The sequence below is a fragment of the Mustelus asterias genome, chromosome 12 (genome assembly GCF_964213995.1).
Source record: "Mustelus asterias chromosome 12, sMusAst1.hap1.1, whole genome shotgun sequence".
In the NCBI taxonomy this organism is placed as follows: domain Eukaryota; kingdom Metazoa; phylum Chordata; class Chondrichthyes; order Carcharhiniformes; family Triakidae; genus Mustelus; species Mustelus asterias.
Window position 1 is genome coordinate 80,810,516 of NC_135812.1, and position 17,982 is coordinate 80,828,497.

The 17,982-nt window shown below is 39.8% G+C and overlaps 1 protein-coding gene across 11 annotated transcripts in view; it reads left to right on the forward strand.

Moving 5' to 3' along the window:
- Window positions 1-17,504, forward strand: part of tnrc6c1 (trinucleotide repeat containing adaptor 6C1) — a 175,764-nt gene extending 158,260 nt beyond the window's left edge. For 8 of the 11 annotated variants that reach the window (XM_078225501.1, XM_078225503.1, XM_078225509.1 and 5 more), the window contains 5 exons: window positions 908-1,024; window positions 8,059-8,259; window positions 10,293-10,363; window positions 13,933-14,072; window positions 16,305-17,504. In XM_078225501.1, the coding sequence (XP_078081627.1) occupies window positions 908-1,024; window positions 8,059-8,259; window positions 10,293-10,363; window positions 13,933-14,072; window positions 16,305-16,665 (890 nt within the window). In that variant the 3' untranslated portion in view covers window positions 16,666-17,504. The remainder of the gene's footprint in view (window positions 1-907; window positions 1,025-8,058; window positions 8,260-10,292; window positions 10,364-13,932; window positions 14,073-16,304) is intronic. The other 3 variants (XM_078225506.1, XM_078225512.1, XM_078225507.1) reach the window with 1 other exon arrangement.
- The last annotated feature ends 478 nt before the right edge of the window (window positions 17,505-17,982 follow it).

The following is a 17,982-nucleotide window of genomic DNA, read 5'->3' on the forward strand; positions in this document are numbered from 1 at the left end:
TTGTAAGAGCCATAAAAAATTTGAGCCTGCACCCAGAAATTGAAGTGAGCTCTGTTGGGTGTTCCATGCATGCACACACGCACAAAGTTCTCAGGTAACTGAGGAGTCTCGTGCGCAACATTCAGTCTCAGTCACATATGGAGCATACAGTGGTTGGAAGCGTGGCTGGGTGGGGTGCCCATGCTTCCTTTGCTTTTGACACTCTATCTCCCAGAGCACTTGCTTCTTAAAAGGACCACCACCCAACATAAAATGTAATGTTTTTTTTCTCTCCAAAAGCAGATGGGTCACCATAGAATGATATATGGATAATACGATTCCATGTTGCTGGAATATATAAATGCTTGGTGTCTGAAAATAATAAAGTATGATTGTTGTCTCTTTATATGGAGTGTTACTACTTCCTATGTCCTGTACTGTTCTGCCTTTTGTTGCTCAGTTTTGTATTAATGTGACAATAATGGCTTAAGTTAGCCTTTACTGTTTGTTTTTGTGCATATTTTTATCTTGGTCTGTACAGCATTTCAAAGAATGAAAACTTGTCAGTAATTCATCAGTTGAGTGAAGATGAGATTTTCTACAAACTTGAATCTATGTAGGTCTGTGTCAGGCAGGCAGGGCCCGTGGCAGATTTTCAGTTTGGACAAATAGAATGAATTATTTTATGAAGCTATTCTGCATTTTCATAAACGTGACAGATGTGGCTAAATCCAAACATCCTAAAAAATCTCCATTCCTGGGAAATGATGGAATTGAATTTAATATCTGATCATTGAGAGTCATCCTTCTTCATTCCTTTGTTTTTTTCTCAAGCTTTTCATTACAAAATGCAACAAATGGTTATCATTTTAAGATTTAATTTAAGTCATTTTCCATTTCCTTAGTTGCTTTTTTGCTGTTTATACAGGGTCATCCCCAACATCATCTCAGAACGCCACGCTGCCTTCATCTAGTGCCTGGTCCTTCAGTGCCTCTGGCTATACTAGCTCTTTCAGCAGCTCTACATCTGCACCTAATACTGCAGGTAGGGATCCTTTTGCTTCCATTGCTGACCATACTGAACCTCTTCATAAAAATGAGCAGGATTGCAACAGTCTTAAAGTGGTTTTAAAAAGCAGTAATTGGTGTGCAGCTTTGTGTAGATAGTGGGCCTTTATAATGCCTGGTGGACTTTAGTACAGCAGCAAATACACATTTTACTTTTTGTAAATTCTTTAACAATATCCCTCTTACTTTCCTTTTTTTGAATTCTTTAATAATATCCCTCTTACTTTGTGATTGTGCCCAGTGTAGAGCATCACAAAATTCCAATTTTTCTAAATTACTGCTATCATTTAATTTAACATTAATGCCTTGGCATTTGTCAAACATATTTGAGAATTTCTTTCCTCCCGTTGGATGAGTGTGAACAGTTTTCCCTTTCTATCCCAGATTGATTGATTGCCTGACTATTGTTTCTTCATGGAAATGACCTTTTTTTCATATGTAAACTTAAATAGTAAGAACAAACTGATTTGAGTGCAATTAAGTCCTCCAGTTTGTACTTGCAAAACGTTTTGGTTCTAAATGCTCACTTACAGAAATGTAGGTAGATACTTATAGAGACCAATCATACCAACCAAATTTGTACGCAACCTTTTTATTCAATTCATTAATCACATAAAATTATCATTTTACCATTTTTCACATTCATGAAAGGAAATTTATTTTCATTCGAGGATTAGAAACCTCCTCTTTTCAGATTTGACCATCTTGAGACATTAGCATCCAAAGGCAAAAATCTATAAACTCACTAAGTTCTAATGTTCAAAGATCTGTTTCCGACTTGTAAGCTGTATAAATATTAAAGTCATATGTTGATGCACAAAATGTCCATTTTTCTGTTGGTTTGTGGTACTTTATTGAAACTATTTTTCTAAATAATTGAGCTGGTGACTTTGTCCATTCTACTTATCCATTGATTCATAAGTGCTGCTCAGATTTGACCCTTCCGATCTTTTTTCTATCCATGAGCATTCTTCAGCCTGGCTGAGGACAAGACAAGTTGATATACTTTTATTTTGATTTGCAAAACTTTTTATTTTGCACATAACTGCCATCTATCTTGGTCTGGATGTTGAAAAATAACTGCCCATTCGGTAATGTTTACAGAAACAAGATTGGTTAATGCCTTGCGTTGTTGCAAACCTCTGTGCCTTTCTCATTCAGGGAACAGAACAAGAAAATTAGAACCATAGAATCTCTACAGTGCAGAAGGAGGCCATTCAACCCTGTGAGTCTGCACCAACTCTCTGAAAGAACATCCCATCCAGACCTTCCCCTCCACCCTATCCCCATAACCCTGTGCATTTACCATGGCTAATCCCCCTAATTTGCGCATTTTTGGATATAAGGGGTGATTTAGCATAGCCAGTCCACCTAACCTGCCAATCTTTGGACTGTTTGGGGAGGAAACTGGAGCACCCAGAGGAAACCCAAGCAGACGTGGGGAGAACATGCAAACTCCACACACACAGTCATCTAAGGCAGGAATCGAACCTGGGTGCCTGGCACTCTTGAGGCAGTAGTGCAAGCCCAGGTGCTGCCCCTTTATATTTTCACCTCTGGATTCAAATGTAGCCAATCATCCTACGTTGAAAATCTCAATTCTATTTGAAATCATTTTGGGTAACGTCAACCTAGCTTCTAGCAGACATAGACTAGTTGTTAACTACATTGACAGTATTTGAAAAATTATTATTGGACCAATAAAGAAGGACAATTGAAAGACAACCAAGGTTAATCAAGAGAAGACTAAATAAATATTAGCTTGGGTAGATGAGGGGGATGAAGACTTGATTTGCTGGAGAATAGGAAAATGTAAATACAAATACATTGCAACAACAGATGCAATTCAATCCAGAGAGAGAGAACAGTGAAAGCAAGAATAGCTTAAATGTTAAGATTCCTAACAGCAGAGAAACAGACATTTTGACATTCAGATAAATTGTTAAAGGTGGAAGACAGCAAAGAGCCATGGAAAGACAACAGTGAAAAAGTATTTCCTATTGAGAGTTTATTAATATGAGGAAAAGCTCCATAGATTTGAATAATTTTTATTTGCTACTCCAGGTTGGGGGTGGGTAGAATCTCATTGAGGCTTTGAGAATTATAAAAGGTTTAGAGATGTTAAATATTGGAAAAAAAAATCACATGTTGATGCATCATTAACCAAAGGGTTTAGATGCAGAATTTCAACTTAACAGCAAAGGTTGAGTAGGCTGGAGAAGATTAAAAAGGAATGTGATAGAGTCCTTTGCAATAATGAAGTTTTGATTGGGTCAATTTAGAGAAGCTGTTTCCTGTGGTGGGCGAGTCCAGAGCAAGGAGGCATAAATACAGGATAACCAGTAACCAATCAAATAAAATTTTAGGAGCAATTTCTCTACAGAGAAATTGGTGAAAATGTGGATCTCACTGCAACGTGGACTGGTTGAAGCAGTTAGCATTGATACTGATGTGAGGGATAAAGAAATGGAGAGATTTGAGGACAAATTGGGAAGGGAGAATTAGGGTAGGAAGAGGCTGATATGAAGTATAAACATTAATATATACCAGTTGGGTTCTTTTTCTGTGCTGTAGATTCAATGCAAGGCTGTTGAAGAATTGCATGGTTTAGTGCATTTGGCTATTGATACAGAGATTATGGGGGACAATTTAAATCTGCAATGGGAATAATAGAGACATGAGTTTAAGTGCACGTAGGGGTAAAGGAGAAAATAACTGCTGGCATGTCAGCAACATGATATAAACCTGCCAACTTCCTAATTTGACTGGTGTGCATTTCAAGGCCAGCTGAAAATCCCCATGGAACAGGTGGGGCAGCCATGTAAAATGTAGAGAAATAGATTTGCCTGAAGATTTAAGCCTGCATTCTTCAACTGCCAGGTTTCCCAAACTGTCTGAAACTTGCCAGGGTTGACAGTGAGAGCACAGTGGGAAATTGATGGGGCTGTAAAATTGGCAGGCTGAAAATCTTTTAAATACTCAATCAAGATTGATGTTTCTTGCCTAATTGTTGGGACTTGTTCCAAGATTGTGCTTTCACTGTTTTGGTGGTAATTTCTGCTATCTTAGCATTCTTCTAACTTTAATCTGTACTTCCCAACTGCTAGCCATCACAGCAGCATGGAAGCAACTTACACATCTCTACCTTGGACCTCTGATGAGGACCATGACCAGCAGGAGAAATAGCACCAGAACAGGGGAAGTAGCAGCACCTGCCTTCTCAGCCAATTGCTGCTCCACATGGCATCGTGGATGAACACACAACGCCAGCTCATGAGTGATACCCCCAAAACAAGGTATACAGACGGAGGATCAGCGTTTTGGATGTGACTAAGCAACAGTATCCGAGGAGGTTCATACTTTCTCAACAGGTCATTACTGACATCTACAGCCTCCTGGAATCAATGGACCAAACAGGCATGCGTTGCAAGTGGCTATCAAGGTCACCACAGACTGAATTTCTTTGCCTCTAGCTCCTTCCAGGGATCTGCCAGTGCCAGATGTAGGATTTCACAAATTTACTGCCACAAGTGCGTCTCCCAGGCAACCGATGCCATCTTTGTCATGTCCACTTTGCAAACTGATGGGTCTTCTCTTTCTGACTGGCCACTTCTATTTGCCACAAAGGCTGGATTCCCATAATTCTAAGGAGTCATGTGGTAATCAACATGTCCTCCGATCAACCGGGAGTAGCTGTCAAGCAAAAGGGATTCCACTCCATAAATTTTCTGCTGGTATATAACTTACAGAAGATAATTATTCATGTTTATATGAAATGTTTTGGAAACCTTCATTTTACTTTAGCCAGTTCTCCCACAGTTCTTCAAGCTCCAAACAGATTGAGTGAATGAGCCCTTGAAGACTAGGGATACTCTGAGGATTGACTGCAGAGCCCAATCGTTGACGCATAGCAAAGGTACAGAAGCCACATGAGCACGAGTAGTTATTGAGCAAGCCATTGGACTGTTGAAGATGTAATTCAGGTACCCGGACATATCTGGGGCGCCCTTCCATTGTACTCCAGCAAGGATCCCAAATGATAGTAATAGCGGTATGCTGTGCTCGGCTTAGCAGAGAGGACTGAAGCTGCAGGTGAAAGCAGTGGTGAGCACTCTGCAGGAGGTGGAGCCTGGTGTGACCAAGGTCCCTGCAATTGCACACCAACTGTCAGATACCTGAGCGGGATAATACATACGTGGTTCAGTTAACTTGAGACTATTCAGCATGTGCATCACTAATGCTGAACATTCTGATGACCACCCTTTCCATGGAAGTAAACATAAGTGCAGAGGCATGAAACATCAACGACAACCCAATTCTCTCTCCAATGTTGCACGTGCCTCTGAAAATGCTGGCAGAACCTCTCATTTTCTACTGCTGTTCCAGAAAAGTCCTCATGATCCCCAAGGCTCAGCATCTCTTGTCTAGCTGAGCACAACATCCAGCAAGCTCCATCAGATACTCTACTACTATTGTCCTAGTCTTCAGCCCTGGCCCTTGATTACGTGTGATGTGTGGGTCACCATGGGACAAACCAGCTGCTTGCATTTGGAGGCCCCTCGAGGCATTTGTACGTGAGCTGCTGGAGGGTGCACTTGAATCGTGTGATTCTTTCTCCGTGTTCAACTACTTCTGAGGATTCTTCTGTCTCCTCATACTCCAGTTCCTATGTACACTTGAATAAACTGGGCAATGAAAAAGATGCCTTTAAGAGCTTACAAAGGGGAAGACTTCAAAAGAATCATTGTGCAAATGATCCTATTTCAGTTATAGGTGTCAAACCATATTAACATGGATGATTGCTGGGTGCCATATGCCTCTGTGATATCTGGTTCTGTCACTTGGTATCTAGGAGATACCCATCTCTACCACAACTGATTACTCGTGCCTCACACTCCACTGCAGTCAAGGTGGCAATTACTGGAGAGCTGCCCCCAATTTTCCCCCCCTCCTTGAAGTTCTGTGCTGTCTTCCACGAAGCATTTTTTTTGTGCAAGCTGAGCTCCATATGGCAAATGGCCGCAAAGGTGCCAGGTGGTATTTCGGCTGATTTTTATTTTGTCTGAAATTTAACTTAAATTATTCCACTGTTGGACAAGACAAAAAAATTATTTGTTTTGGGGAAATGAACATACAGCAGCCCATCTCCCTTTTTTCTTTGTGTTTTGCTCCCTCCACCTGCTTTTACCACTTTCTTTCCAATCTCAAATTCCCCAGTGGACGTTTAAACTTGTGCATTTCCTCCTCCTTGTGGACTTTGGCTCACTCCCTCATTCTCTTCTCAAATTCTAATCCTTCCCATCTTGTGATTCTTGTATGCTCTTGCACTTGAGCTGTTGTTCTCTTGTGCCCTTATTCTCTTAAACATGCACTCTTTTATTTTGCATATGTTGTCATTCTTTCATATGCTTGTTTGTTCGCACTGTCTGTAGCAATGTGAAACAACCTCCAGGCAAAAACAATTCAAGATTGAATAGCTCGTGAGGCTGAGTTTTAAAGTTACACTAAACTAGATTTTGAGGCTCACGGATAAAATTTGTAGCAAGTTCTATCAGAGAATTAAGGTGTGTGGAGCACACAAGCAATTTGTTGGTTTTTGAAAGGAAGGCATTGGAATGCATCCAAATTCTAGCATATGAAGGGAAGATGGGACCAATTTTATGAAGTTGTGATCTCGGTTGGTAGTTTCAACCACAGGAGCAAATATCTGAGGTTTGGCTTGTATGTTCTCTACAATTTTGCATCCACAAGAATGCACGTGAGAATTCCTGATAACTCGTGAGCAGAGACTCCCTGCTGGGTACCTGATTGTGTAAAATCCATTCCATTGTGTTTTCAGATGTGGTTTTGGTAGCTCTGTTCAGTGGATCCAGTTACCAACTTCCTACTGTCAGTCATTGTCTTTCGGCATGTTCTTTGAGATTGGTGAATAAAGCTTTTTAAGAGTCTTTGAACGCAGAAATTTGCGTATCTATGTGAAATATCTTGGGGCTCACTGGCTTTTCCCCAGGGTTTACCAGGAGATGTGGAGATGCCGGCGTTGGACTGGGGTAAACACAGTAAGAAGTTTAACAACACCAGGTTAAAGTCCAACAGGTTTATTTGGTTTCAAAAGTGTGGCTTTTGCTACCAAATAAACCTGTTGGACTTTAACCTGGTGTTGTTAAACTTCTTACTGTGTTTACCAGGAGAAACAGTGCAGCAAAAAATTCAATTTTTCTTGTACAAATTAGCAGGAAAATTTAAATTGTCCATTATGTATGAAAATCTGCATTTTGGATGATTTGGATTTGAGTGACCTGAGTTAATTCTGTGAAGACAGAACACACGGATGTGAGCAACTTGGATGTGTGCATTCATTCCCTTTTCCCAGGTACCTTTGTTATAGGCCCTGCGTAAATATTTCTGATTGTCTCTGGAATATTTGCTTATGTGCCAATCTATCTTCTACAAGGACTTTGATTCAGGACTATTTTTTTAAATGAAAAGTTGAATAAATCTCAAAAATGGCTTGCTTATTGTAACTTAAATTTTCCTGATTATATACAACAAGGTTATGAACTTAAGCAGTACAGCATCACAATGGACAAATGTTTTCCATTGTTTCTCTGGTGGCATACATCCTATTAGTAATAATGAGAGTTTTAGCCTGTGAATTGATCAACTAAAGCCACAATAAACTGGCAGCAGCTTTTCTAAAGTTTTGGACTATGGTAACATTCTGCAATGTGTATTAGAATATGTTCTGTGGTTAAGTACATTTCTTCTTGCACAAGTATGGTCTGCATATATCTATTGGAAAAGTTCTAGAGGAGCTTTGTATTTTGAGAATGAAAAAGACTTTCAGTGCTCAAAGGCTAAATGTAAAGATGCTCTAAAATAAGTGCAGTGTTTACAGATGCAAAAATCTAAATATTTAGACGAGACGATATAGAATGAAAATGAAATAATTAAGTTTCTTTAATCTGATGCTTTTTGTCTAAAGCAGAATATATTTTCTTTGCATTTCAGCTAAACTGACAGATAAATCCACTTGGTCACCTGGACCCATTGCTCAAACTCAACCATCACTATCGCACGAATTGTGGAAAGTGCCGCTAGGATCCAAAAACACTAGGCCACCACCAGGCCTGACAAACACCAAGCCATCACCGTCCTGGGGTGTCAGTTCACTCGGACTCGTCTCAAGCTGGCCAAGCTCTTATTCCTCCAGTAAGATTTAACTTATTGCGTTGCCTTGTGCTTTAGACATTTGAAATTTGCCCAACATCTGAATTTTCAGATTGCTTGTGACTGGCAAGTTTTTGGGTGCTAACATTTTATAATAATGAATGATACGTTGGCTTAGCTTGAATTGACTGTCAGGTGTAATTGCCATTCACGTTTGAAACCACAGATGAAAATCCACAGCCAGAGAATTCCCTAAATGCTTTTCCATGTATTGTCAGATATTTGATGGATTGGGAATCCCACATTGTAATTTGGGGTAATTTTCCAAGTACACACTCGAAAGCGATGAGCCTGTTCTGCCACTAGTACGTACTCAGTAAAATCTAGGGTAATGCATCCCCTCTCCTGCCAGTTTTCTTAAAGCTCTTCCTGCTTTATTGTTAATCTCTTTGTTTTAAAACTTTTTAAAAAGGGTCCAAGGAGGTGGAACTGTAGTTTCCCACCAAAACTGAAAAAGCGTGGGAATAACAGACAGCAGCTGTGGCAGTTTAAAATAACGGAGTTTTAAAGCAGTAATGCATTTCAAGGGATAATGCATTTAAAGTTGTGCAACATTTAATGCAACAGCCATCAGAAGGAATAAAGGACAAGGGGCAGGAAAATCAGAGAAGACCCCAGTTAGAGGCAACTCTAGAAAGGGGGTCTATAAACAACATGAGAGCTCAAAGGAGGAAATTAAGCCCTCAAACAAGAGGCAATGCCAGACTCAGAGTAGGCAATAATAGTCCCCTGAGCGGGAGTATTGAGAAACCACGGACAGGAAGAATGCCAGAAAGAGGGCAGTGAAAGACCCCAGGAAGAAGGCACCAAAAGACCCTAAATGACTAAGTGACTTCTCGAGCTCATTTGTGTTTTCCATATGACTGGTAGTTCAGTCATTCAATTGGATCTTTTAAGAATTCCCGCTCTGGTGAATGATAGCTCTGCAGTGAATGACTAAAAGCTGAAAGCAAAACTAAATTGCGTCCCGTCCTTTAGTATTACAATGAGAAGTTCCTTGAAAATTGGAGCAATAAATTACAAGGAAATGATAAGGCTGTAATCAGTCTAAGTAAGACGAGGCACAGCAGAAGAAAAACTAAAGGGTGAAGAGAAAAAGTTGGATAAATTTCACCGAGAACTATAGCAAATGGCATGAAAGTTTGTGACCCATAATCTCACAAGCAGCCCAGCTACATCAAAGCTAAGAAAAAAAATAGCTAGGAAATCTGGGGTCAAAAAGAAATAGTAGAACATTCACCAGCAAGCGGTGAAGGAACTGGAGTAAGAGAAGGAATATGTGAATAAAAGGTAAAAAGAGTTGAGAGAAAAAAGCATAAGTGGAACTCAAGAAGAGCCAAAGCAGTCTCAGGTAATGGATGCTGTCAGTTTTGTGATGGGTGAGAAAACTATGAGTCTGAGTGAAACGCATCAAAGATTTGATCCATGGCACTCATATACAACATCCTGTATCATGTGCTGAAAGAGTCACCATGCTGCTGAAGCAGAAATTAAACTATATTAGAAGCTGTGTATAGTTGAAGTTTTCTGGAAGAAGTATTATGTTAAACGGAAGCCTCAAAATCCCTCCATTGAACAATCACTACACTGATTTACAAATGTCTAACTGGTGTCGATAGTGTTTACTTAAAATATGGGTTGACTAAATTGATTTTGAAGATTGTAAAAGTAAGTTAGAGGAGGGATATTGTGAATGGTGTTTGTCACTTTAACACAGTACAGCAGAAGTGAGTCACCTGGCTTGAGGAGCCAATGGAAACAGTGAGTGATCACACCAGAGAGTGTTTGAGTCCTCTCGGGCATTTTACTTCTGGAACCATGTTGTAAGCATGAAGAACTGTGGCTCTGCTCCAGGGCAGCCTTCGTGCAGCGTAAACCTCCTGTACCCAAGTTTCTCTTATCAATAAATACCTTTTGTTCTTAAAATCTGAAATCTCTTGATTACACTACAACAGCCACAACGTAACACAGAACATAAATGAGTAGGATATGATATGATCTTTTGCTTATTTTAGATTCTGCTTGGAGTACTGACAGTTCTGGAAGGAACAATAGCTGGCTGGTTCTCCGAAACCTCACACCCCAGGTAACAATTGAACCAAGAAAAGCAGTAGCATTCCTCCATTGTAATGTGAATGCAACTTCAGCCTTGTCCATGCCATTGTTTGCAAGTGAGCTAGAACATCAGAACACCTAAAATTTCTAAATTCAATCTATCTGAATTGAAAATGTGTAGTTTTACGTTTGTAGAATTTAATTGGCATCTAGTGAACCCTTAAACCTGTAATAGCATTATAATCTGTCATCTGATTTTCATGTTGCTGAGAAAACCCATTTCAATGTGTGTTTCTCAAAAGTGAGGCTGAGTTTCCAGTTATGTCTAATGACTTTCGCAATTAGAAATTTTGCAACGTTGGAAGAAATAAGTAGGTGCTCATCCATTTTGGGTAACATCTATTACATTTAAATATTTTGTGTTCATGTAGTTTGATTTTTTCAAAAGAGACACAACTTCACGAGTGGAGCTTTTTAAAAATACTATTACTTATTAGTTGCAACAAAACTTCCTGACCTTTATATTCCATTCCTTTAGCTATAAATGCCAACATTCCATTCACTTTCTTTATTATCTGCTATTAATATCACTTTGTAATTTTATGCTATCATCTACATTGCCTACAATGCCATCTAACTTGGTGCCATCAACACATTTGGAAATATGACTTGCTGTGCCATTATCCAAGTTGCTAATAAATAATGTGAATAATTGAGGCACTAACACACTTCCTTCTGGGACACCACTAGTCACATCATGCTAATTTGAGTACCTACGCATTATTCCAACTTTCTGTCACATGCCACTCAACCAATTTCCCAGCCATGTCAGTAATTTGCCCTCAATTCAATGGGCTTCTACCTTAGTTAACAGTCTTTTATGTAAGACTTCATCAAATGACCCCTGGAAGTCCAACAAAAACAACATTCATGGACGTTCCCCTGTCCACTACCTTAGTTACCTCTTCAAAAAGTTCAGTGAGGTTTGTTAGGCATGACCTACCTGTCCAATGAATCCATGCTGGCTCTCCTTGATTAACTAATATTTTGAGGTGTTCAGCCACCCTATCCTTGATTATCCACTCCACCAATTTCCCCACCACAGATGTTAGGTTAACAGGTCTGTATTTCCCTGATCTTCCTCTTTCGTCCTCAAAAAGCAGGAAAGTCGTGAGCAATTTTCGAATCCACAGGGACAACTCCGAAATCTAGTGAATTCTGGAAGATTTTAGTTAGCAAGTCTACAATGTTCTCCCCCTATTTCCTTTAACACCCTTCAGTGGAAACAGTCAGGTCTTGGGGATTTATCACCCTATACTTCCATTAATTTCCTCATTATTGAAGTTTTACTTGCGTTTTATTTAGCTTCAATCCCTAATCCGCTATTTTCCTTGGACTTCCGGCAAGCTATCCTTCTTTTCTAATGTAAATCTGTCCCCTCAGGTGAATGTAAAATACCCTATTCAAGTATTTTGAAGAACAAGAGAGTTCTCAATGGCAAAACACACTATGCAACCACAGTGTGTTAGAAAGAAAGTAAGCAGCTAATTTGGTGTTTCCTTCTTGCTTTTAGTGGAGTTGGGTGAGGGATAAATATAGGCCAGGCACCATAGAGAACTCTCTTGTTCAAAATACTTGAATAGGGTATTTTACATTCACCTGAGGGGACAGATTTACAGTTGAAAAGAAGGATAGCTTGCTGGAAGTCCCGAGGAAATTAATAGCGGATTAGGGACAGAGGCTAAATAAAACTAACGCAAGTAAAACTTCAATAATAAGGACATTAATGGAAGTATAGGGTGACAAATCCCCAGGACCTGACTGTTTCCACCAAACAAAAAATATGTAGCATCCTCTGACATCACTCAACATTTAATATTCTTCATATAGCACGGGAGTTCAGATTTGCTCAATTTGGAATACGTGCTAAGGAAATAGATTCAAAGCGATTGACAGTGCTTCATGTGGTCTCCCAGCTTCTGTAAACTCCTAGAATGAAAGTCGCCCAAGTGCCAGAGGACCATAGACTGCTCTCTCCCTTTTTGAGAGAGAGAGAGCACTGACTGGTGGTGATTTAACCTGAGGGTCAACACATCTCAGGTGATGGGCAACTTTGAGAAGGTGGGGTCTTCATGGATAACCTTGACTGGCACGAGAATTGAACCCGTGGTGTTGACGTTGCTCCGCATCACAAACCAGATGACCAGCCAACTGAATCAGCCAACCCCTTTAAATCCCCAGAATATGCACTATTGTACCTTTTCCCTTCCCTCTCCATTTCCGTCTCTCCTGCAATTCTGCTTCTTAGACTACTGTAGTCTTTGGACAAGATCTTCAGTTGCTCCACCAGATTAAGCTACATTAGTTATTTTTCCATTCTCAGCTATGCTCCGTTTCTGCCCGTCAGAAATACAGATTGCTTATCTTGTCAACTCAATTTTATTCGCATTGTGTGATTAGTCACCAAAATCGTACCCAACCATACGCTCAGATTCTGCAAGGTGTAGGGTTTTGAGTATATGAACCACTAGCTAGTATATGAATCACTGGCTGCAAAGAGACATTGATAGGATGCAGAGCTGGACCGAAAAATGGCAGATGGAGTTTAACCCTGATAAGTGTGAGGTGATTCATTTTGGTAGGACAAATTTGAATGCGGATTACAGGGTCAAAGGTAGGGTTCTGAGGAATGTGGAGGAACAGAGAGATCTTGGGGTTCATATCCACAGATCTCTGAAAGTTGCCACTCAAGTGGATAGAGCCGTGAAGAAGGCCTATAGTGTGTTAGCGTTTATTAACAGGGGGTTTGAGTTTAAGAGCCATGGGGTTATGCTGCAACTGTACAGGACCTTGGTGAGACCACATTTGGAATATTGTGTGCAATTCTCACTATAAGAAGGATGTGGAAGCACTGGAAAGAGTGCAAAGGAGATTTACCAGGATGCTGTCTGGATTGGAGGGTAGGTCTTATGAGGAAAGGTTGAGGGAGCTGGGGCTTTTCTCTTTAGAGCGGAGGAGGTTGAGAGGTGACTTAATAGAGGTTTATAAGATGATGAGGGGGATAGGTAGAGTGGATGTTCAGAGACTATTTCCTTGGGTGGATGTAGCTGTTACTAGGGGGCATAACTATAAGGTTTGTGGTGGAAGATATAGGAGGGATGTACAAGGTAGGTTTTTTACTCAGAGTGGTTGGGGTGTGGAATGGACTGCCTGCTGTGATAGTGGAGTCGGACACTTTAGGAACTTTCAAGCGGTTATTGGATAGGCACATGGAGCACACCAGAATGATAGGGAGTCAGATAGCTTTATCTTGGTTTCGGAAAAGGTTCGGCACAACATCGTAGGCTGAAGGGCCTGTACTGTGCTGTATTGTTCTATGTAGTAGGCTTCAGTTTAGTTAAGAATTAGAATGAATTGGCACAATGTTGCAGGTCTTGGATATTTAAGGATGATTACTATATAAGGTGCCTAATTGATCATCTTTACGTGTAATGTCTGCCAAGCAAGCTTGTAAAATCATGGACATTAAGATTAATGCATAGTATCTGCATTAAGATTTGAAAATATTGCAAGTTTTGATGGTTTGCTCTTTTGCTACAGATCGATGGTTCAACTTTGCGGACTTTATGCATGCAACATGGTCCATTGATAACATTCCATCTGAACTTAACCCAAGGAAATGCTGTAGTTCGCTACAGCTCCAAGGAAGAAGCAGCTAAGGCCCAGAAGTCTCTGCACATGTAAGCTTCTTATATGACTCTAAGTTTAAGATTTTACCATAATTTAATCCTGCTTGGGTATTTATCAGGAGCCCTTGTTATAATTCATTGAACTGACTTAAGTCTCTTTGTGTTTTCCTGAACTTCAGATAAAGAAAGAATAAACATTCCCTGACTCATCATCAGCACTGATTTGTGAAAACATTTGTCAGTCTCGCTTGCCTTTCCCTCTCCTCTATTGATATACTGGATCCATTGGTGGCTACCATACACCACCTCTCAGCCCATGGATCGACATATTTTGATCAACTCTCCATTTCCCCTCAGCCCTCTGTTTCCATTGAGCATTCCCCAGAATGTGCCACTTACAATCTACCCCTCCAACAGCTCCTTTATTAAATCTCTCTCCAAAGCTATCGCTGAACCTTGGACATTGGTTCGTTGATTTGTAAGCTGCCCCTATCTAGGCAGGACAGAAAACAGAATCCAATCTTGTATTTAATTTATCTCCAAACCAAACAGCTAAAAAAATCTATATCTAAAATTTCATGATCCAATGAAGCTGCCAGACCGAGAACTGACCAAGTGTATATTGCTTAGTGTGAACTCCAAGGTATGTCATGAGGTTAGCCTAGACCCTAACTTTTCCATTTGACTTTGGCATTAGCGCAAGCATAAGGTGTTTCACTCCAGATATATGATTCAAGTGACTCACTCGGAAGCTTGTATCAAAACAAACTTTATTTAAGAAGACAGTGAGAATATAACAAAAAAAAGCAATTAAAATACTTAAACATTACAAAAGATAATAACTGCTAGCTATCTCTATTTTTCCAATTTAGCAGTATCCCCACATAGACATAAATCCCTTCTTTAGAACCAGTTCACACAGAAAACAAAAATACTATGTGGCTACTCAATTTCTGGCCTTTTTACACCTCTGGAGAGTGACCCAGACAGATACTTGTCTTCTAATTCTCATGTGGCAACCTCCAGAAAAAACTCCACCCCCAAACAGCAGAATCTCCGAGAAAGAGGCTTATTTCTTGGCAGATTCTAGTCTCCACTTCAGACACAGCAAAAGATGCAGAAAAAGTGACCTCTGTCTAAAGATCCCAAAAAGCAGACTGCCTTGAGTTCTCCGTGGAAGCCTAGCTGTACCCAGTCATATGACCTTACTTGTCAATCAACCTAATCAATCCCTGTTCTTCGACATCCCAGAGGGAAAACACAAAACAACAGAACCCTGCATTAGTTCAGATTAAAACCAACATTGAAGCAATTAAGATCAATTATGCTGCTGCAGCAACAGCACAGTGCTGCTGTGTACAGACAGAATGGCTCCAATAATAACAACAAACTGCTACAACAGATCCTGCACACAAAATATGACAAATACATTTCTTAACGCCACAGTATTGTCACACAAGAAACAAAGACTTTTGAGTTCAATTACGAATTTTATCTCCAAATTAAGGGAATATATTGAATTAAAAAAGAATATGTGCCAAGTAAGAAAATAGCATATTTGGAAAGTATTTTAAGCTATTGAGACCTTATTACAGATACATGGTGAAATTTAATGACAAAAATGGAGTAAACACAAATGAAACAGTCCCTTCACCTCCCCTATCATCCCACCAAAATCAGGCTTTTTAAAAAATACAAATTGTGACTGCTTTTGGCTTGGAATATACTTAAAGGGATTGAGATGTAAATACATGCTGAGACGCAGCAAGTAAATACACTCTAAATCAGGAAAAACAAAGTCTTGAATCCGTTTGTGCATAGTCATGAACCTCTAACCAGCTGCTTTTTTCTTGCCAGCAATAGAATTTAGAAAAATTTAGCATCCTCTGCAACTACCAAAAAATTAAAAGTCACAATGCTCAAAAAAAAATTTACTTGATACAACAGTATTTAAATTGTCACAAGAAAGCAAGTCATAAATTAGCAACACAGGTGTATTTTGAAAAAACTGAAAAACATTCATGCACATCTTTACACACACAAAGCTACCATTCCAAATTCCATTTCAAACTTTACATTGGTTTGTGGTATGTTGTGTTTTAGAGGTCCCAGTTTGGCTCCCAAACATCTATTAATTAACAGTGTATTGGATGTTTGTAAAAGCTTTTAGTGAATTAAAAATCGTGTATAATGCCATTAAGTACACCTTTTGGCACAGTCTGTTTTTCAGTTAATAAGCTTAATTCAGCTTAATTTCTAATGTTTGACATTTCTTTTGTCCAGGTGCGTTCTGGGAAACACTACCATCCTCGCTGAGTTTGCCAGTGATGAGGAAGTTAACCGTTTCTTTGCACAAGGTCAAACACTGACACAGACCTCTAGCTGGCAGTCTAACACAGGAACCAATCAGAGCCGACTTGGGTCAAGCACCAACTCTCACGGATTGGTCCGCAACGATCTGGGTCACTGGAATACTACAAGCCTGAGTGGCAAAGGAGCCAATGACCTCCTGTGGAGTGGCGTCCCTCAATACTCCAGCAGCCTATGGGGGCCTCCTAACAGTGATGACACCAGAGTAATCGGCAGCCCTACGCCTATAAACACCTTGCTCCCTGGTGACCTTCTCAGTGGAGAATCCATGTAGGGAAAACAATGATCTTGTGGAGCTAACAATCAGCACTAAACTCAATTTCGGACATCATTTTGACCCTTGATCCACAACCTCTTTTGGTTGGATAGGGAGGATGGGCAGGGAAATGGGAGGGAGGGAGAGGGGCATGGAAAGTCTACTTTTGTGAGCCTGGGTTTAGTATGCACATTACCCTTGCTTTCATTATTTCGTTTGATCCCAAAAACATATCAACACAAATACTTGAATCAAGCAGGCCAATAACGAAATGTGAAAACCGTCTAATTTACACTTCCGAGATGTTGTCATCACAAATAGGCTCAAACAAAAAATGTTTGTTGTGTACGTATGTGTGATGGTGCAGATGTGTGCATCTGTGTGTGTGTGCGTGTGTGTATGAAATCAGTGTGGTTTTGTTTCTTTATACAGTATATGCTTTTATTTGCTTGTCAGTCAAATTATTAGCTTCTAACTTTGCACTGAGTGTCTGCAGCCCCTCCAGCTAATCTTACAAAGGGGGCCAGCAGCAATTCATGTGTAAATGTTTACTCAAGGACGCTCTTAAACAGTGTGTGCTCTGGAGATGATGTGTATACCTACCTTTAGTGGCTTTTTTGTGGACTAATGCAAGAGAATTATTACAGGAGTATTGCACCAGTTTTCTTTCAGAGTATAAAATTAAAAAAAAATAAAAAAATAAAAAATGCTCTAGTTGAACTGTGGCCATAGCTACACAATAGAGTGGGCCCATCCTGCAAGCAGGCAATGGGAAGCACTTGGACTGGATATTTTTGTGACTGATTTGGAGGTGCCTATGTCTGGCGTCCTCCTGTTTACAAACTTTTCGGAACTTTAAAAAAAGGAAAACTAAGATGAAAAAAAGGACAATTACTCTTCCATCGAAACCTATTTTCAGAATGAAGATGTGCTACTTCAGAACTCTGGGAATGAACAGTGTTGTATTTTTTTGGCCATTGTTGTGTATTTTTTCCTTCGTAAATGTTTGCTCACTTTCTTGCACACAGTGGATGATGTCTCAGGAAGGCCTGAATTTTCTGGGGAGCTACTCCACGCCATTTCATGTATTTTAACCCAACTTCTAGCACTGAAGAAAAGAAGAAAATACCTGTTTATTCTGTAGCAGTTACTTATTTACCAAATAATGGACACAACAATGTTTGAAGAGTGCTTTATGAAATGCTTTATGTTTTAAAAAAGAAATCAATGCTTTTGATTGTGTTAAAGACAATTGACTAACATACTATAAAGTATGTTACTGTATAAACTCTCCTTGTCCCAGCCTGCTTGGATCAGGTAACTTGTGCATTAACT